This window comes from Oncorhynchus clarkii, unplaced genomic scaffold, assembly GCF_045791955.1.
Source record: "Oncorhynchus clarkii lewisi isolate Uvic-CL-2024 unplaced genomic scaffold, UVic_Ocla_1.0 unplaced_contig_13062_pilon_pilon, whole genome shotgun sequence".
NCBI classification, from domain to species: Eukaryota; Metazoa; Chordata; class Actinopteri; order Salmoniformes; family Salmonidae; genus Oncorhynchus; species Oncorhynchus clarkii.
In genome coordinates, this window is record NW_027261140.1 from 147,404 (window position 1) to 169,851 (window position 22,448).

Below are 22,448 nucleotides of genomic sequence, written 5' to 3' on the forward strand. Positions count from 1 at the left end.
CACCCAGACTACATAATAATCCCTAGTTACCCTGCTTCTAGAACACCCAGACTACATAATAATCCCTAGTTACCCTGCATCTAGAACATCCAGACTACATAATAATCCCTAGTTACCCTGCATCTAGAACACCCAGACTACATAATAATCCCTAGTTACCCTGCTTCTAGTATTATAGAACACCCAGACTACATAATAATCCCTAGTTACCCTGCTTCTAGTATTATAGAACACCCAGACTACATAATAATCCCTAGTTACCTGCTTCTAGTATTATAGAACACCCAGACTACATAATAATCCCTAGTTACCCTGCATCTAGAACACCCAGACTACATAATAATCCCTAGTTGACCTGCTTCTAGTATTATAGAACACCCAGACTACATAATAATCCCTAGTTACCCTGCTTCTAGAACACCCAGACTAGATAATAATCCCTAGTTGACCTGCTTCTAGTATTATAGAACACCCAGACTACATAATAATCCCTAGTTACCCTGCATCTAGAACACCCAGACTACATAATAATCCCTAGTTGACCTGCTTCTAGAACACCCAGACTACATAATAATCCCTAGTTACCCTGCATCTAGAACACCCAGACTACATAATAATCCCTAGTTACCCTGCTTCTAGAACACCCAGACTACATAATAATCCCTAGTTACCCTGCTTCTAGTATTATAGAACACCCAGACTACATAATAATCCCTAGTTGACCTGCTTCTGGTATTATAGAACACCCAGACTACATAATAATCCCTAGTTACCCTGCTTCTAGTATTATAGAACACCCAGACTACATAATAATCCCTAGTTGACCTGCATCTAGAACACCCAGACTACATAATAATCCCTAGTTACCCTGCATCTAGAACACCCAGACTACATAATAATCCCTAGTTACCCTGCATCTAGAACACAAAGACTAGATAATAATCCCTAGTTGACCTGCTTCTAGTATTATAGAACACCCAGACTACATAATAATCCCTAGTTACCCTGCTTCTAGAACACCCAGACTACATAATAATCCCTAGTTGACCTGCTTCTAGTATTATAGAACACCCAGACTACATAATAATCCCTAGTTGACCTGCTTCTAGTATTATAGAACACCCAGACTACATAATAATCCCTAGTTACCCTGCTTCTAGAACACCCAGACTACATAATAATCCCTAGTTACCCTGCATCTAGAACACCCAGACTACATAATAATCCCTAGTTACCCTGCTTCTAGTATTATAGAACACCCAGACTACATAATAATCCCTAGTTGACCTGCTTCTAGTATTATAGAACACCCAGACTACATAATAATCCCTAGTTACCCTGCTTCTAGAACACCCAGACTACATAATAATCCCTAGTTACCCTGCTTCTAGTATTATAGAACACAAAGACTACATAATAATCCCTAGTTGACCTGCTTCTAGTATTATAGAACACAAAGACTACATAATAATCCCTAGTTGACCTGCTTCTAGTATTATAGAACACCCAGACTACATAATAATCCCTAGTTACCCTGCTTCTAGAACACCCAGACTACATAATAATCCCTAGTTACCCTGCTTCTAGTATTCTAGAACACAAAGACTACATAATAATCCCTAGTTACCCTGCTTCTAGTATTATAGAACACCCAGACTACATAATAATCCCTAGTTGACCTGCTTCTAGTATTATAGAACACCCAGACTACATAATAATCCCTAGTTACCCTGCTTCTAGTATTATAGAACACCCAGACTACATAATAATCCCTAGTTGACCTGCCTGCTTCTAGTATTATAGAACACCCAGACTACATAATAATCCCTAGTTGACCTGCTTCTAGTATTATAGACTACATAATAAACACCCAGACTACATAATAATCCCTAGTTACCTGCTTCTAGTATTATAGAACACCCAGACTACATAATAATCCCTAGTTACCTGCTTCTAGTATTATAGAACACCCAGACTACATAATAATCCCTAGTTACCCTGCTTCTAGAACACCCAGACTACATAATAATCCCTAGTTACCCTGCTTCTAGTATTATAGAACACCCAGACTACATAATAATCCCTAGTTACCCTGCTTCTAGAACACCCAGACTACATAATAATCCCTAGTTACCCTGCATCTAGAACACCCAGACTACATAATAATCCCTAGTTACCCTGCATCTAGAACACCCAGACTACATAATAATCCCTAGTTACCCTGCTTCTAGTATTATAGAACACCCAGACTACATAATAATCCCTAGTTGACCTGCTTCTAGAACACCCAGACTACATAATAATCCCTAGTTGACCTGCATATAGAAACACCCAGACTACATAATAATCCCTAGTTACCCTGCTTCTAGTATTATAGAACACCCAGACTACATAATAATCCCTAGTTACCCTGCTTCTAGAACACCCAGACTACATAATAATCCCTAGTTACCCTGCATCTAGAACACCCAGACTACATAATAATCCCTAGTTACCCTGCATCTAGAACACCCAGACTACATAATAATCCCTAGTTACCCTGCTTCTAGTATTATAGAACACCCAGACTACATAATAATCCCTAGTTGACCTGCTTCTAGAACACCCAGACTACATAATAATCCCTAGTTGACCTGCATATAGAACACCCAGACTACATAATAATCCCTAGTTACCCTGCTTCTAGTATTATAGAACACCCAGACTACATAATAATCCCTAGTTACCCTGCATCTAGAACACCCAGACTACATAATAATCCCTAGTTGACCTGCTTCTAGTATTATAGAACACCCAGACTACATAATAATCCCTAGTTACCCTGCTTCTAGAACACCCAGACTAGATAATAATCCCTAGTTGACCTGCTTCTAGTATTATAGAACACCCAGACTACATAATAATCCCTAGTTACCCTGCATCTAGAACACCCAGACTACATAATAATCCCTAGTTGACCTGCTTCTAGAACACCCAGACTACATAATAATCCCTAGTTACCCTGCATCTAGAACACCCAGACTACATAATAATCCCTAGTTACCCTGCTTCTAGAACACCCAGACTACATAATAATCCCTAGTTACCCTGCTTCTAGTATTATAGAACACCCAGACTACATAATAATCCCTAGTTGACCTGCTTCTAGTATTATAGAACACCCAGACTACATAATAATCCCTAGTTACCCTGCTTCTAGTATTATAGAACACCCAGACTACATAATAATCCCTAGTTGACCTGCATCTAGAACACCCAGACTACATAATAATCCCTAGTTACCCTGCATCTAGAACACCCAGACTACATAATAATCCCTAGTTACCCTGCATCTAGAACACAAAGACTAGATAATAATCCCTAGTTGACCTGCTTCTAGTATTATAGAACACCCAGACTACATAATAATCCCTAGTTACCCTGCTTCTAGAACACCCAGACTACATAATAATCCCTAGTTGACCTGCTTCTAGTATTATAGAACACCCAGACTACATAATAATCCCTAGTTAGACCTGCTTCTAGTATTATAGAACACCCAGACTACATAATAATCCCTAGTTACCCTGCTTCTAGAACACCCAGACTACATAATAATCCCCAGTTACCCTGCATCTAGAACACCCAGACTACATAATAATCCCTAGTTACCCTGCTTCTAGTATTATAGAACACCCAGACTACATAATAATCCCTAGTTGACCTGCTTCTAGTATTATAGAACACCCAGACTACATAATAATCCCTAGTTACCCTGCTTCTAGAACACCCAGACTACATAATAATCCCTAGTTACCCTGCTTCTAGTATTATAGAACACAAAGACTACATAATAATCCCTAGTTGACCTGCTTCTAGTATTATAGAACACAAAGACTACATAATAATCCCTAGTTGACCTGCTTCTAGTATTATAGAACACCCAGACTACATAATAATCCCTAGTTACCCTGCTTCTAGAACACCCAGACTACATAATAATCCCTAGTTACCCTGCTTCTAGTATTATAGAACACAAAGACTACATAATAATCCCTAGTTACCCTGCTTCTAGTATTATAGAACACCCAGACTACATAATAATCCCTAGTTGACCTGCTTCTAGTATTATAGAACACCCAGACTACATAATAATCCCTAGTTGACCTGCTTCTAGTATTATAGAACACCCAGACTACATAATAATCCCTAGTTGACCTGCTTCTAGTATTATAGAACACCCAGACTACATAATAATCCCTAGTTGACCTGCTTCTAGTATTATAGAACACCCAGACTACATAATAATCCCTAGTTACCTGCTTCTAGTATTATAGAACACCCAGACTACATAATAATCCCTAGTTACCTGCTTCTAGTATTATAGAACACCCAGACTACATAATAATCCCTAGTTACCCTGCTTCTAGAACACCCAGACTACATAATAATCCCTAGTTACCCTGCTTCTAGTATTATAGAACACCCAGACTACATAATAATCCCTAGTTACCCTGCTTCTAGAACACCCAGACTACATAATAATCCCTAGTTACCCTGCATCTAGAACACCCAGACTACATAATAATCCCTAGTTACCCTGCATCTAGAACACCCAGACTACATAATAATCCCTAGTTACCCTGCTTCTAGTATTATAGAACACCCAGACTACATAATAATCCCTAGTTGACCTGCTTCTAGAACACCCAGACTACATAATAATCCCTAGTTGACCTGCATATAGAACACCCAGACTACATAATAATCCCTAGTTACCCTGCTTCTAGTATTATAGAACACCCAGACTACATAATAATCCCTAGTTACCCTGCTTCTAGAACACCCAGACTACATAATAATCCCTAGTTACCCTGCATCTAGAACACCCAGACTACATAATAATCCCTAGTTACCCTGCATCTAGAACACCCAGACTACATAATAATCCCTAGTTACCCTGCTTCTAGTATTATAGAACACCCAGACTACATAATAATCCCTAGTTGACCTGCTTCTAGAACACCCAGACTACATAATAATCCCTAGTTGACCTGCATATAGAACACCCAGACTACATAATAATCCCTAGTTACCCTGCTTCTAGTATTATAGAACACCCAGACTACATAATAATCCCTAGTTACCCTGCATCTAGAACACCCAGACTACATAATAATCCCTAGTTGACCTGCATCTAGAACACCCAGACTACATAATAATCCCTAGTTACCCTGCATCTAGAACACCCAGACTACATAATAATCCCTAGTTGACCTGCTTCTAGTATTATAGAACACCCAGACTACATAATAATCCCTAGTTGACCTGCTTCTAGTATTATAGAACACCCAGACTACATAATAATCCCTAGTTGACCTGCTTCTAGTATTATAGAACACCCAGACTACATAATAATCCCTAGTTACCCTGCTTCTAGAACACCCAGCCTACATAATAATCCCTAGTTGACCTGCTTCTAGTATTATAGAACACCCAGCCTACATAATAATCCCTAGTTGACCTGCTTCTAGTATTATAGAACACCCAGACTACATAATAATCCCTAGTTGACCTGCTTCTAGTATTATAGAACACCCAGACTACATAATAATCCCTAGTTGACCTGCTTCTAGTATTATATAACACCCAGACTACATAATAATCCCTAGTTACCCTGCTTCTAGTATTATAGAACACCCAGACTACATAATAATCCCTAGTTGACCTGCTTCTAGTATTATAGAACACCCAGACTACATAATAATCCCTAGTTACCCTGCTTCTAGTATTATAGAACACCCAGACTACATAATAATCCCTAGTTACCCTGCTTCTAGAACACCCAGACTACATAATAATCCCTAGTTACCCTGCTTCTAGTATTATAGAACACCCAGACTACATAATAATCCCTAGTTACCCTGCATCTAGTATTATAGAACACCCAGACTACATAATAATCCCTAGTTACCCTGCATCTAGAACACCCAGACTACATAATAATCCCTAGTTACCCTGCTTCTAGTATTATAGAACACCCAGACTACATAATAATCCCTAGTTACCCTGCTTCTAGGTCTCTCCCTATAGCATCGTCAGGGGGGTAATGACTATGTTAATATGGGTCATTGTGTTAACACCCTACCTTGTTTCTTGATCTCCCCCTTCAACAGTCTCTCCATAGCATCCTCAGTGACCACATCCAGAGGAAGCTCTCCTTCACTGTTCACCGCCCCCACACGTGCACCGTGCTCTATCAGGTACCTGCAACATAGACACACAACATAATGGTTCCTACACACAACATAATGGTTCCTACACACAACATAATGGTTCCTACTCACAACATAATGGTTCCTACTCACAACATAATGGTTCCTACACACAACATAATGGTTCCTACGCTCAACATAATGGTTCCTACACACAACATAATGGTTACTACACACAACATAATGGTTCCTACGCACAACATAATGGTTCCTACACACAACATAATGGTTCCTACTCACAACATAATGGTTCCTACTCACAACATAATGGTTCCTACACACAACATAATGGTTCCTACGCACAACATAATGGTTCCTACACATAACATAATGGTTCCTACTCACAACATAATGGTTCCTACACACAACATAATGGTTCCTACGCACAACATAATGGTTCCTACACACAACATAATGGTTCCTACGCACAACATAATGGTTCCTACACACAACATAATGGTTCCTACACATAACATAATGGTTCCTACTCACAACATAATAGTTCCTACAAACAACACCACATCAATATCAATGTATTGCACAGTGCAGTGGTTCTTCATCCTGGTCCCAAGGGGTGCATATTTAACACTACACACCTGATTCCACTGATCAAAGGTTTGATGATGATTAGTTGAGTCAGGTGTGCAACCCCCTTTGGGGTCCTCAGGACCAGGATGTAGAACCAGTCGTATAGTGGAACGGTGTAATATTAAATAGACACCCACTTGGTGATCTGTATGAACCCACAGGAGGCAGCAGCGTGGAGGGGAGTCCACCCCTCGTTGTCCCCCCGGTTCACATCACTCCCACTCTCCACCAGGAACTGGACCATCTCTGCATTCTCATCTATACACGCCTGGAGACGACAGGAAACACATTGGAAGGTGAGATATGAGAGGACATGAAACACATTGGAAGGTGAGAGATGAGAGATGAGAGAGGAAACACATTGGAAGGTGAGAGATGAGAGATGAGAGAGGAAACACATTGGAAGGTGAGAGATGAGAGATGAGAGAGGAAACACATTCGAAGGTGAGAGATGAGAGATGAGAGAGGAAACACATTGGAAGGTGAGTGATGAGAGGACAGGAAACACATTGGAAGGTGAGATATGAGAGGACAGGAAACACATTTGGAAGGGGAGATATGAGAGGACAGGAAACACATTGGAAAGTGAGAGATGAGAGGACATGACACACATTGGAAGGTGAGATATGAGAGGACATGAAACACATTGGAAGGTGAGATATGAGAGGACAGGAAACACATTGGAAGGTGAGAGATGAGAGAACTGGACACACATTGGAAGGTGAGATATGAGAGGACATGAAACACATTGGAAGGTGAGATATGAGAGGACAGGAAACACATTGGAAGGTGAGAGAGAGAGAGGAAACACATTGGAAGGTGAGAGATGTAAGTGACCTTGATTATAAATCAAGTTTTAAAAGCATACTGTGAGTTTTGGGTCTAATGAGGCCTTCATCAGACAATACATGATCAAACGCTAAATCTTTACACATTGATCAAAACATTTTTCCTCGACCTAGAGAGGGGGAACAGAGACTTGTTAGAGATGAGATTGTGGTTTCAATGGCTAAATGGATTAGTGCACGGTGCTAGCAACACCGGGGTTTGGGGTTTAATTCCCAGATGGGCCATTGAATAAATACAGTCTCTGTCAATGTTGACATTTCTGTCCCATCGCATAAAAGCATCTGCTTAAATAACCATATTTCTTATTCTGGACAACTTTGGACTATGTAAGGCAATAAGAGGTGTTCTTGATTAGTAGCACACTCCTGGATAACTAACCTTGGGCTAGCAGCTAATACAAGCGACAGTTCTAAAACCTGGAGTGTCTGTCTGTCTCTAAAGGGCCCGGAGTGTCTGTCTGTCTGTCTCTAAAGGGCCCGGAGTGTCTGTCTGTCTCTAAAGGGCCTGGAGTGTCTGTCTGTCTGTCTTTAAAGGGTCTGGAGTGTCTGTCTGTCTCTAAAGGGCCCGGAGTGTCTGTCTGTCTCTAAAGGGCCTGGAGTGTCTGTCTGTCTGTCTTTAAAGGGTCTGGAGTGTCTGTCTGTCTCTAAAGGGCCCGGAGTGTCTGTCTGTCTCTAAAGGGCCCGGAGTGTCTGTCTGTCTGTCTCTAAAGGGTCTGCGGTGGGAAGGTAGACAAAATAGCATGTTTAGAAGGTACCAGGTTAGGATTTGATTTGGGGTTGCAGGGTACTAGGTTAGGATTTGACTCCAGACCTCAGGCTGAACTAATAAACGACTCCAGACTTCAGGCTGAACTAATAAACGACTCCAGACCTCAGGCTGAACTAATAAACGACTCCAGACCTCAGGCTGAACTAATAAACGACTCCAGACCTCAGGCTGAACTAATAAACGACTCCAGACCTCAGGCTGAACTAATAAACGACTCCAGACCTCAGGCTGAACTAATAAACGACTCCAGACCTCAGGCTGAACTAATAAACGACTCCAGACCTCAGGCTGAACTAATAAACAACTCCAGACCTCAGGCTGAACTAATAAACAACTCCAGACCTCAGGCTGAACCACTTACTCCAGGTTCCAGTCTTCCATTTACTCGGACTGGGAAGGCCAACCGTCAATAAGCCATTCTCTAAGAGGCTTTCCTTTTAAAATCAACCAATTACAAAGCTATTTTAGGTCCACTTCCTTGTTCATAAAGTGAGATAACTGGTTGACTGGAACAATAAAAATAAACTTACCCTACACCACATTACATAGACTTAGAGCTAATTTACTGTATGTAGCGAGAGAGAGAGGAACAGGGAGACCCCCTCCAGGCTAATACTATACTCCTCTCACCGCAACATAGTCCAAGTACCTATTCCCCATAGGGGCCTGGTCTAAAGTAGTGCACTATATAGGGAATAGGATTCTATAGGGCTCTGGTCTAAAGTAGTGCACTATATAGGGAATAGGGTTCTATAGGGCTCTGGTGTAAAGTAGTGCACTATGTAGGAAATAGGGTTCTATAGGGCTCTGGTCTAAAGTAGTGCACTATATAGGGAATAGGGTTCTATAGGGCTCTGGTCTAACGTAGTGCACTATATAGGGAGTAGGGTTCTATTTGGGACCCAGACTACTCCCCTCCACGGGCCAACTAGCTGAATGAACAAGAGGACATTTCTCGTCTCTTTCTCCTTGTTGTGAATGTGGCTGTGCATAGTTTTCTACCAGTGGTTCAACGGTTCCTTCACTGGTTCATCAAGTAACTCGGTCATTGTGGAAATGGAGCAGCAGCAGCTTGAGCAGCTGTTAGAAGGAGAATGTTTTCCATTTCTTCATCTGAAATTCCCAAAGTCCCCACCATCGGGATTGAAAAGGGAGAAACAGAGGGAGAGAGAGAGAGAAGAGGGGAGGAAGGGGGAGAGAGAGACAGAGAGAGGGAAGTCCCCACCATCGGGATTGGAAAGGGAGAAACAGAGGGAGACTGAGGGAGAGAGAGAGAGAGAGAGAGAAGAGGGGAGGAAGGGGGAGAGCGAGACAGAGAGAGGGAAGAGGGAAATGAGGGGGCAGAGGAGAGAGAAGACAGAGGCTTTAGATGGAAAATGGGTGGAAAGCTTGGAGTGAGGGCCTATATTTAATTATCGTTGCCATGCAACTAGTGAGCAACAAAGGAGAAAGGGATGGATGGCACTGGGTGACAGCAGGACCAGACCGAAGTATAGTCTGCTTCCCAACGAACACCCTGTTCCCCACGTAGCCAAAAGAAGTGTACTACGTAGGGAACATGGCGCCATTTGGTACGTACATCTAGAGAAGGGAGCAGTTGCAAGGACACGTGCAAAAGACCGCAACCTCACATCTCACATAGACACGTTCTCATCAGTAGAACAACAGGCCACAGGAAAGTGGAGATTAAATTTCGTCACAGGCCCATCCTCTCTCTAAACTGGGGGGGGGGGGGGGGGGGGGGGGGAGGTTCGTTAACAACTGTGTAGAGATGTCAGGGATCTCCAGAGTTAGCCATCTCTCTGGCCCGTACTTCTATAGGTTAACAACTCTGTAGAGATGTTAGGGATCTCCAGAGTTAGCCATCTCTCTGGCCCGTACATCTATAGGTTAACAACTGTGTAGAGATGTTAGGGATCTCCAGAGTTAGCCATCTCTCTGGCCCGTACATCTATAGGTTAACAACTGTGTAGAGATGTTAGGGATCTCCAGAGTTAGCCATCTCTCTGGCCCGTACTTCTATAGGTTAACAACTCTGTAGAGATGTTAGGGATCTCCAGAGTTAGCCATCTCTCTGGCCCGTACATCTATAGGTTAACAACTGTGTAGAGATGTTAGGGATCTCCAGAGTTAGCCATCTCTCTGGCCCGTACATCTATAGGTTAACAACTGTGTAGAGATGTTAGGGATCTCCAGAGTTAGCCATCTCTCTGGCCCGTACATCTATAGGTTAACAACTGTGTAGAGATGTTAGGGATCTCCAGAGTTAGCCATCTCTCTGGCCCGTACATCTATAGGTTAACAACTGTGTAGAGATGTTAGGGATCTCCAGAGTTAGCCATCTCTCTGGCCCGTACTTCTATAGGTTAACAACTCTGTAGAGATGTTAGGGATCTCCAGAGTTAGCCATCTCTCTGGCCCGTACATCTATAGGTTAACAACTGTGTAGAGATGTTAGGGATCTCCAGAGTTAGCCATCTCTCTGGCCCGTACATCTATAGGTTAACAACTGTGTAGAGATGTTAGGGATCTCCAGAGTTAGCCATCTCTCTGGCCCGTACATCTATAGGTTAACAACGAGGTAAGGTGTGGAGGAAGTTTATGCAAGAGGGCTGTATTGACAAGGAGGGTGCAATGCATTGATCTACATGACTTTAAGAAGGGCCAGCCCACATTCTGATACAGAATGCAGTGATGTGTACTGAACCTATCGACCATAATAAAACGATATCCCCATAGTCACACAGACGATATCCCCATTGTCACACAGACGATATCCCCATAGTCACACAGACAATATGCCCATAGTCACACAGACGATATCCCCATAGTCACACAGACGATATCCCCATAGTCACACAGACGATATCCCCATAGTCACACAGACGATATGCCCATAGTCACACAGACGATATCCCCATAGTCACACAGACGATATGCCCATAGTCACACAGACGATATCCCCATAGTCACACAGACGATATGCCCATAGTCACACAGACGATATCCCCATAGTCACACAGACGATATCCCCATATTCACACAGACGATATCCCCATAGTCACACAGACGATATGCCCATAGTCACACAGACGATATCCCCATAGTCACACAGACGATATCCCCATAGTCACACAGACGATATGCCCATAGTCACACAGACGATATGCCCATAGTCACACAGACGATATGCCCATAGTCACACAGACGATATCCCCATAGTCACACAGACGATATCCCCATAGTCACACAGACGATATCCCCATAGTCACACAGACGATATCCCCATAGTCACACAGACAATATGCCCATAGTCACACAGACGATATGCCCATAGTCACACAGACGATATCCCCATAGTCACACAGACGATATCCCCATAGTCACACAGACGATATCCCCATAGTCACACAGACGATATCCCCATAGTCACACAGACGATATGCATGTTGAATTAGTTGTTTTCAGCTTTTTAATGAAAGACAGAACCTTTTCCTATAGAAGACTATTTAAAAAAGAATAATAATAATTTGTAAACTAACTCATCAACATGCTTTTTGAAAGATAGATTTTCATCAATCCAGATGCCCAGATATTTTTAAACAAGGACACAAATCAATGAGGGCACCATCCAAAGTACACAGGAAAATCTATTCCCAACTATTTTGCAATCTATATGGCACAGCTGTAAATGTTTTAGTCCTTAAAATGAAACTGGTATACTTTTTTATTTATCAACATTTTCTTTAATGGTCTTTAATGCAGAGCTGACAGAAAAGTTCCTTACTTTTTCCACTTTCACTTCCATTATTGCAGAAATGCTGCAATTAGTTGGTTGTAATTTACATATGTTTTAGTTACCTGTATGACATAACTCCACCAGTTCAATTTATGATATAATTCATAAAGATTATACCACAATATTTGTTGTATTATTTGCTCAGTGTTTGTCTTGTGGATTAAATTGAATAGTATAAAACCCATTTTTCAACCACTCCACAAATGTCTTGTTAAAAAACTATAGTTTTGGCAAGTCGGTTAGGACATCTACTTTGTTCATGACACAAGTAATTTTTCCAACAATTGTTTACAGATGATTTCACTTATAATTCACTGTATCACAATTCCAGTGGGTCAGAAGTTTACATACACTAAGTTGACTGTACCTTTAAACAGCTTGGAAAATTCCAGAAAATTATGTCATTGCTTTAGAAGCTTCTGATGGGCTAATTTACATAATTTGAGTCAATTGGAGGTGTACCTGTGGATGCCTTTCAAGGTCTACCTTCAAACTTCACCATGGGAACACGCAGCCGTCATACCGCTCAGGAAGGAGGGCGTGTTCTGTCTCTTAGAGATGAACGTACTTTGGTGCGAAAAGTGCAAATCAATCCCAGAACAACAGCAAAGGACCTTGTGAAGATGCTGGAGGAAACAGGTACAAAGGTATCTTTATCCACAGTAAAACGAGTCCTATATCGACATTACCTGAAAGGCCACTCAGCAAGGAAGAAGACACTGCTCCAAAACCACCATAAAAAAGCCAGACTACGGTTTGCAACTGCACATGGGGACAAAGATCGTACTTTTTGGTCCTCTGGTCTGATAATAACAAAAATAGAACTGTTTGGCCATAATGACCATCGTTATGTTTGGAGGAAGAAGGGGGAGGCTTGCAAGCCGAAGAAAACCATCCCAACTGTGTAGCACGGGGGTGGCAGCATCATGTTGTGGGGGTGCTTTGCTACAGGAGGGACTGGTGCACTTCACAAAATAGATGGCATCATGAGGATGGAAAATTATGTGGATCTATTGAAGCAACATCAAGACATCAGTCAGGAAGTTAAAGCTTGGTCGCAAATGGGTCTTCCAAATGGACAATGACCCCAAGCATACTTCCAAAGTTGTGGCAAAATGGCTTAAGGACAACAAAGTCAAGGTATTGGAGTGGCCATCAGAAAGCCCTGACCTCAATCCTATGGAAAATTTGTAGGCAGAACTGAAAAAGTGTGTGCGAACAAGGAGGCCTACAAACCTGACCAGCTCTGTCAGGAGGAATGGGCCAAAATTCACCCAACTTATTGTGGAAGGCTACCCAAAACATTTGACTCAAGTTAAACAATTTAAAGGCAATGCTACCAAATACTAATTGAGTGTATGTAAACTTCTGACCCACTGGGAATGTGATGAAAGAAATAAAAGCTTAAATAAAATCACTCTACTATTATTCTGACGTTCTTAAAATAAAGTGGTGATCCTAACTGACTTAAAAGAGGGAATTTTTACTAGGATTAAATGTCAGGAATTGTGAAAAACTGAGTCTAAATATATTTGGCTAAGGTGTATATAAACTTCCGACTTCAACTGTATCATCATTTGGTTGTAATCCAGAGAGGTTAGAAAAAGTATCTAGATCCTCTGAGGCTGTGGAGGGATTCTAATTATGGATTTAAAAGAAAACATGAATCAATGGCACCTTTGTTTTTAAGCCCTGGATTTCTAGGCCCTTGATATTATTGTTGGATATGAATTTAATAGCTAACATTTCGATGGCCATAATAAATAGATATGCCGATAATGGACAACCTTGTTTTACTCCTCTTGATGAACGTTGTTTCCTCGGGGACATTGATGCAGCTGGCTTCCGGGTTAAGTGAGTGGGTGGTAAGAAACTCGGCTTGGGGGTCATGTTTCTGAGGACGCATGACTCGACCTTCGGCTCTCCTGAGCCCGATGGGGAGTTGCAGCGATGAGACAAGATCGTAATCTCCCAATTTTTTTTAATTTTAAATATCATAAAATAAAATGTATAAAAATAAACATTGTCCTGTGTCTTGAAATTTTGTTACAAAAACCCACATATTTTCATGAGGAGGGAGGAAAAAGAAACTCCACAGAAGTAACAAGTATTAAATAGTAAGGTAGTAAGGTATTAGTAAGGTAGTAAGGTATTAATTAGTGAGGTAGTAAGGTATTAGTAAGGTAGTAAGGTATTAGTAAGGTAGTAAGGTATTAGTAAGGTAGTAAGGTATTAATTAGTAAGGTAGCAAGGTATTAGTAAGGTAGTAAGGTATTAGTAAGGTAGTAAGGTATTAATTAGTGAGGTAGCAAGGTATTAGTAAGGTAGTAAGGTATTAGTAAGGTAGTAAGGTATTAATTAGTGAGGTAGCAAGGTATTAGTAAGGTAGTAAGGTATTAGTAAGGTAGTAAGGTATTAATTAGTGAGGTAGTAAGGTATTAATTAGTGAGGTAGTAAGGTATTAATTAGTGAGGTAGTAAGGTATTAATTAGTGAGGTAGTAAGGTATTAATTAGTAAGGTAGTAAGGTATTAGTAAGGTAGTAAGGTATTAGTAAGGTAGTAAGGTATTAATTAGTAAGGTAGTAAGGTATTAGTAAGGTAGTAAGGTATTAGTAAGGTAGTAAGGTATTAATTAGTGAGGTAGTAAGGTATTAGTAAGGTAGTAAGGTATTAGTAAGGTAGTAAGGTATTAATTAGTAAGGTAGTAAGGTATTAGTAAGGTAGTAAGGTATTAGTAAGGTAGTAAGGTATTAGTAAGGTAGTAAGGTATTAATTAGTGAGGTAGTAAGGTATTAATTAGTAAGGTAGTAAGGTATTAGTAAGGTAGTAAGGTATTAGTAAGGTAGTAAGGTATTAATTAGTAAGGTAGTAAGGTATTAATTAGTAAGGTAGTAATGTATTAATTAGTAAGGTAGTAAGGTATTAATTAGTAAGGTAGTAAGGTATTAATTAGTAAGGTAGTAAGGTATTAATTAGTAAGGTAGTAAGGTATTAATTAGTAAGGTAGTAAGCTATTAGTAAGGTAGTAAGGTATTAGTAAGGTAGTAAGGTATTAATTAGTAAGGTAGTAAGGTATTAGTAAGGTAGTAAGGTATTAATTAGTAAGGTAGTAAGGTATTAATTAGTAAGGTAGTAAGGTAGTAAGCTATTAGTAAGGTAGTAAGGTATTAATTAGTAAGGTAGTAAGGTATTAATTAGTAAGGTAGTAAGGTAGTAAGCTATTAGTAAGGTAGTAAGGTATTAATTAGTAAGGTAGTAAGGTATTAATTAGTAAGGTAGTAAGGTATTAATTAGTAAGGTAGTAAGGTATTAATTAGTAAGGTAGTAAGGTATTAATTAGTAAGGTAGTAAGGTAGTAAGCTATTAGTAAGGTAGTAAGGTATTAATTAGTAAGGTAGTAAGGTATTAATTAGTAAGGTAGTAAGGTATTAGTAAGGTAGTAAGGTATTAATTAGTAAGGTAGTAAGGTATTAATTAGTAAGGTAGTAAGGTAGTAAGCTATTAGTAAGGTAGTAAGGTATTAATTAGTAAGGTAGTAAGGTATTAATTAGTAAGGTAGTAAGGTAGTAAGGTAGTAAGGTATTAATTAGTAAGGTAGTAAGGTATTAATTAGTAAGTCTTGGTAACAGAAAATTGTTATCGGAATTGGTGACGCAATAAAAACAAAATCATAGTAGTCACAAACCACAGTTGGGTTCACAAGATTGTACAGAAAAGTAGAGTTCAGCACAGCAGAAAGGAAAAGTAGAGTTCAGCACAGCAGAAAGGAAAAGTAGAGTTCAGCACAGCAGAAAGGAAAAGTAGTTCAGTAAAGTAGACAGTAGCACACACAGAGTATACTATAACGGGGCGCCAGGGTAGCCTAGTGGTTAGAGTGGAGGGGCGGCAGGGTAGCCTAGTGGTTAGAGTGGAGGGGCGGCAGGGTAGCCTAGTGGTTAGAGTGGAGGGGCGGCAGGGTAGCCTAGTGGTTAGAGTGGAGGGGCGGCAGGTAGCCTAGTGGTTAGAGTGGAGGGGCGGCAGGTAGCCTAGTGGTTAGAGTGGAGGGGCGGCAGGTAGCCTAGTGGTTAGAGTGGAGGGGCGGCAGGTAGTCTAGTGGTTAGAGTGGAGGGGTGGCAGGTAGCCTAGTGGTTAGAGTGGAGGGGCGGCAGGTAGCCTAGTGGTTAGAGTGGAGGGACGGCAGGGTAGCCTAGTGGTTAGAGTGGAGGGGCGGCAGGTAGCCTAGTGGTTAGAGTGGAGGGGCGGCAGGTAGCCTAGTGGTTAGAGTGGAGGGGCGGCAGGGTAGCCTAGTGGTTAGAGTGGAGGGGCGGCAGGTAGCCTAGTGGTTAGAGTGGAGGGGCGGCAGGGTAGCCTAGTGGTTAGAGTGGAGGGGCGGCAGGGTAGCCTAGTGGTTAGAGTGGAGGGGCGGCAGGGTAGCCTAGTGGTTAGAGTGGAGGGGCGGCAGGGTGGCCTAGTGGTTAGAGTGGAGGGGCGGCAGGGTGGCCTAGTGGTTAGAGTGGAGGGGCGGCAGGGTGGCCTAGTGGTTAGAGTGGAGGGGCGGCAGGGTAGCCTAGTGGTTAGAGTGGAGGGGCGGCAGGGTAGCCTAGTGGTTAGAGCGTTGGACTAGTCACCGGAAGGTTGCAAGTTCAAATCCCCGAGCTGACAAGGTACAAATCTGTCGTTCTGCCCCTGAACAGGCAGTTAACCCACTGTTCCTAGGCTGTCATTGAAAATAAGAATTTGTTCTTAACTGACTTGCCTAGTTAAATAAAGGTATAATTTTTTTTTTTAAATGTACTGTATTATGTATGCTCTACTGCACTTTGATGTCTTAACTTAACTTGTGAAACATAGACATCTATGATTGGTTCAAATTTGGTCTCGCTTCTGGGCAGATCTCATTAAATAATATCCAGTGTATAGAATGTATAGAATCATGGCCTTGAAAGATGCTGCAGAGGACCAGGATCAAGTAAGTCAGCTCTAGCAGATTGATGAAAAAAAAACAATCAGAGGATCAGGATCAAGTAAGTCAGCTCTAGTAGATTGATGTAAAAAAATAAATAAATCTTGCGCATCACAAGAAGAAAGTTGTTGAAATGAAAATAAATGATTCACTAGAAGTTGAGGGATCTTCCATCATGTCAACTAGAGACTTGAAGAAAGGGCAGGCAGTCAACTGGCTGACCAGAGTCAATTAAAGCACCTTTAATTTCAAATAAAACTCCTGCCGAGATAACATGCTGATTAAAAGTGTCACTTGTTTATTTTTTCTCAGTAATGATGTGAGTCTGACAACTTGGACGGAGAGGAATTTCCACAATTCAATGCATTAACTGCATATGCCACTGTCCTACAAGTAAAACAAATTGCTATTAAGAAAAAATATATAAATATTAGATTGAGCTATGTCGGAGTGGCATTGACTAAAATACAATAGTCTTTTTAAAATGTTTATTTCACCTTTATTTAACCAGGTAGGCTAGTTGAAAACAAGTTCTCGTTTACAATTGCGACCTGGCCAAGATAAAGCAAAGCAGTTCGACACAAACAACAACACAGAGTTACACATGGAATAAACAAGCGTACAGCCAACACAATAGGAAAAAAAGAAAGTCTATATACAGTGTTTGCAAACGGCATGAGGAGGTAAGGCAATAAATTGGCCAATAGTAGCGAAGTAATTACAATTTAGCAATTTACACTGGCGAGATAGATACAGTGCCTTGCGAAAGTATTCGGCCCCCTTGAACTTTGCGACCTTTTGCCACATTTCAGGCTTCAAACATAAAGATATAAAACTGTATTTTTTTGTGAAGAATCAACAACAAGTGGGACACAATCATGAAGTGGAACGACATTTATTGGATATTTCAAACTTTTTTAACAAATCAAAAACTGAAAAATTGGGCGTGCAAAATTATTCAGCCCCCTTAAGTTAATACTTTGTAGCGCCACCTTTTGCTGCGATTACAGCTGTAAGTCGCTTGGGGTATGTCTCTATCAGTTTTGCACATCGAGAGACTGAAATGTTTTTCCCATTCCTCCTTGCAAAACAGCTCGAGCTCAGTGAGGTTGGATGGAGAGCATTTGTGAACAGCAGTTGTATGCATATGAGGATGTGCAAGTAGAAATACTGGTGTGCAAAAGAGCAGAAAAACAAAAACAAATATGAGATGAGGTTGGTAGTTGGTTGGATGGGCTATTTACAGATGGGCTGTGTACAGCTGCAGTGGTCGGTAAGCTGCTCTGACAGCTGACGCTTAAAGTTAGCGAGGGAGATATAAGTCTCCAACTTCAGTGATTTTTGCAATTTCTTCAAGTCATTGGCAGCAGAGAACTGGAAGGAAAGGCGGCCAAAGGAGGTGTTGGCTTTGGGGGTGACCAGTGAGATATACCTGCTGGAGCGCGTGCTACGGGTGGGTGTTGTTATCGTGACCAGTGAGCTGAGATAAGGCGGAGCTTTACCTAGCAAAGACTTATAGATGACCTGGAGCCAGTGGGTTTGGCAACGAATATGTAGCGAGGACCAGCCAACGAGAGCATACAGATCGCAGTGGTGGGTAGTGTATGGGGCTTTGGTGAAAACGGATGGCACTGTGATAGACTGCATCCAGTTTGCTGAGTAGGGTATTGGAGGCTATTTTGTAAATGACATCACCGAAGTCAAGGATCGGTAGGATAGTCCGTTTTACGAGGGTAAGTTTGGCAGCGTGAGTGAAGGAGGCTTTTGTTGCCTCACACGTAAATCCTTAAAGAGATGGGTGGGGCTAAAGCTTAAAGAGGGTGTGAACGATGCTGAATGGGTGGGGCTAAAGCTTAAAGAGGGTGTGAACAATGCTGAATGGGTGTCGACAAAGAAGAGCTCTCATCATTACGACTGACTGAACAGTCGCTGATGCTACGTGTCAATCATTTCCCCCACCTTTCAGGGATATAACTTTACAATTGTATAGCTAATAGACTATATCTTTATAGGTGGACTGAGGTGAAGGAACCTTCAACGGTGATACTGGCTGGGGATATTTGTTGCTACTCTCCAAATAGCATTTGTGTTGTTGTTGTATAGAAATGCAGTAAATGAACTTCAAAAAAACAATTTCCAAAATAAAAATGTTGCAATGACATAATATTATAATAATATAATGCCTACTATTCTGAACTGTTTTTGGATAGGAAGCATGCAGAAAAGCCTTCATGGCCCTGATTCTATTCCTGCAATGAGGTAAGTGTGCCTACTCATATCCCTGTTCTGTGGCGTCTTAATATAACCATGATTGCGTTCCGACCCCAGTGCAGCTCAATGTAAACAAGCCTAATGGCAGGGTAGGAGTCATCTGACTAGCAGCCGCCTTTTCCAGTCTTGTGTCGAGTTCATCCGAGAGAGAGAGAACACACACTTGGAAGGCAACAGTTCCAATGAACCAATCTACTTTAGCGCGCGCACACACACACACACACACACACACCGGAATTATCATGACAATGTTCCAACATCACGATAAACAAGTTGTGTAGTTTTATAAACATTCAAACCACTGATTTGAGCATGATTAAAAGTTGAGTTAATGTTACTTGTCGATGTTTAATTCGACCATATGGTTACTGTGTTACAGTAGCTATGTGGACATGTTTGTTTGGCGGTAGGATACAACACAGATCGTTACATAGTTTCAACCCGCCATTACCATCAGGTTCCCCAAACACCAGCCTGCAACAATGGAACTACTTTGTAACGAGTTAAATACCTGGTGAAGCGCTGTCAGTCCGTCTATATTGGCGTGGTTGATGTCAGCGCCCTGTCGTAGGAGCGCCGCTACCTCCTCTCTGTCCCCGGCCGAACAGGCTGCCATAAACACGGCTCCCTGAGCGAACCGAACCCGGGCCCGCCGCGTCCCGGTTCCCGTCGACCCGTCCCGCGTCCCCGGTCCCGTCTGATCGGTTTCCGAGCCCAGCCATCGCTGTAACTGATCCTGCCGTCGCTGCTTTGCAGCTTCAGACCGGGAACGGTCCGTGGCCGCCATCTTCTTCGGTCTGTCCCGGGTAGAGTCAGTTGATGTCGCGGGTAGAGCCAAAGTGGAGCAGCAGCAGCTCCTCTCGGAGAGACTACGCCCCCTGGCCGTAGCAACACGACCGTAGGAAACCAACCCAACTTCAGAAAGGACTGGACATTCTCCAGAGGTGTATTCATTACGGAAACCGTTTACCGTTTAACAACCAAACGGAAGCTAACAAAGCTAAACGTGTTACTATTGAACATATTCACTTAGCTCACTCCCGTTTCGTTCAGTTTGCTTCCGTTTAAGACACGTTTTTGCACTAGAATCTGCGTAATGAATAGACCCCAGGTATGACTATTGCGTTGCAGAACTCCCACGCAGGCTTTTACCCCAACATGGATAAGCTGTCCTGTGTGTAATGCAAATATGATAAAGCTTCGACATTAGCCTAGGCAAAACAGAAACAGACTGTAGCCTGCACAGAACATGAACTGGGACGTCAACAGTTGGCCCTTGAGAACCTATAATTGGAGAATATTATTTGAGAGGTCATGGAAAGTTAAACTTTTTATATAATTTCCTGACAAACACATGATTCTCTGCAATATATATATATATATATATTTAAAAAAAATACAAAATCAAAAGTCCAACCTGAATTAACATTTTATTGAAAGGAATTGAGGACAACAAAAAAAATCCAAAATTAAGTAAGCGTTTATATTTATTTTAAATCCAGAACCCATAATTTATTTAATTTCATCTACAGTTAAAGGATATACTGTATGCAGTGAACCATCCATATCATTCACTGGCATTTCCATTCAGTATTGACCAATGTGTGTAATAAAAAAAATGAAAAACAACATTCATACTAAACTAACAACAAAACACATGTCTATTTTCAATATTTATCCCATGTGTTCGTTCATGTAAAGTATTTTATTTGGTATTATTATTGACATGTATTCCCGTTGGATCTCATTGTATATTTCAGAGTCATGCTGATTGTTTGTTGGTAAGACAGAATCATGTGTCCGTGGTACATTTTTAAATACTGTAATAGCAAGGTATTGTCAGGTTATTAATAAATATTATCAAAACAAGTTGACCTGTAGAAAGTGGCACAAATAAACAGTACAATTGGTTCAAAATGAATACTGCATTGGTTGGCACATGCATAGAGTCCCTTATAGTCATTAGTCATACAGAGAGCCAGGTACTGCATAGAGTCCCTTATAGTCATACAGAGCTCTAACAGAGAGCCAGATACTGTATAGAGTCCCTTATAGTCATTAGTCATACAGATCTCTAATAGAGTCCCTTATAGTCATTAGTCATACAGATCTCTAATAGAGAGTCCCTTATAGTCATTAGTCATACCGAGCTCTTTTCCCTTATTATATTCTTGGTCTTTTCTCAGGTCTGTTGGTGCTGCTGGGTCAGTTCACTTGGCACCTAACATTAGATAACACTCTGAAACAGAGTGAAATGTCCAATAAGACATGCTTGTTTGTTTTCGTTGTCCGTTTGGAAACAGTTTTGCGTCGGTGTGCCCTGCTGAACACAGTTCTGTGTTTGAGTAGAGACTGTGTTCAGCCTGTGTTCAGCCTGTGTTCAGCCTGTGTTCACTAGGCTACCTGCCTCCTCTAACCACTAGGCTACCTGCCCCTCTAACCACTAGGCTACCTGCCTCCTCTAACCACTAGGCTACCTGCCTCTCTAACCACTAGGCTACCTGCCTCCTCTAAATGTCCAATAAGACATGCTTGTTTGTTTTCGTTGTCCGTTTGGAAACAGTTTTGCGTCGGTGTGCCCTGCTGAACACAGTTCTGTGTTTGAGTAGAGACTGTGTTCAGCCTGTGTTCAGCCTGTGTTCCTGTGTTCAGCCTGTGTTCCTGTGTTCCTGTGTTCAGCCTGTGTTCCTGTGTTCAGCCTGTGTTCCTGTGTTCCTGTGTTCAGCCTGTGTTCCTGTGTTCAGCCTGTGTTCAGCCTGTGTTCCTGTGTTCAGCCTGTGTTCCTGTGTTCCTGTGTTCAGCCTGTGTTCCTGTGTTCCTGTGTTCAGCCTGTGTTCCTGTGTTCCTGTGTTCAGCCTGTGTTCCTGTGTTCAGCCTGTGTTCCTGTGTTCCTGTGTTCAGCCTGTGTTCCTGTGTTCAGCCTGTGTTCAGCCTGTGTTCCTGTGTTCAGCCTGTGTTCCTGTGTTCCTGTGTTCA

The 22,448-nt window shown here is 41.6% G+C and overlaps 1 protein-coding gene and 1 long non-coding RNA gene across 2 annotated transcripts in view; both read right to left on the reverse strand.

Annotated features, from left to right (window-relative positions):
* The window catches only part of LOC139405206 (protein phosphatase 1 regulatory subunit 12A-like), a 95,881-nt gene extending 75,564 nt beyond the window's left edge, over positions 1 to 20,317 (reverse strand). The window contains exons 1-3 of the mRNA XM_071147635.1: positions 19,984 to 20,317; positions 6,980 to 7,110; positions 6,128 to 6,246 (exon numbers count right to left, since the gene is read on the reverse strand). Coding sequence (XP_071003736.1) covers positions 6,128 to 6,246; positions 6,980 to 7,110; positions 19,984 to 20,259 — 526 coding nt within the window. The 5' untranslated portion in view covers positions 20,260 to 20,317. The remainder of the gene's footprint in view (positions 1 to 6,127; positions 6,247 to 6,979; positions 7,111 to 19,983) is intronic.
* Positions 20,318 to 20,936: 619 nt separating this feature from the next.
* LOC139405202 (uncharacterized) lies at positions 20,937 to 22,223 on the reverse strand. Its single transcript, XR_011633869.1, has 2 exons — positions 22,153 to 22,223; positions 20,937 to 21,846 (listed from the first exon to the last, which is right to left on the reverse strand). It is a non-coding gene; the product is annotated as an uncharacterized lncRNA (long non-coding RNA).
* Between the last annotated feature and the right edge of the window lie 225 nt (positions 22,224 to 22,448).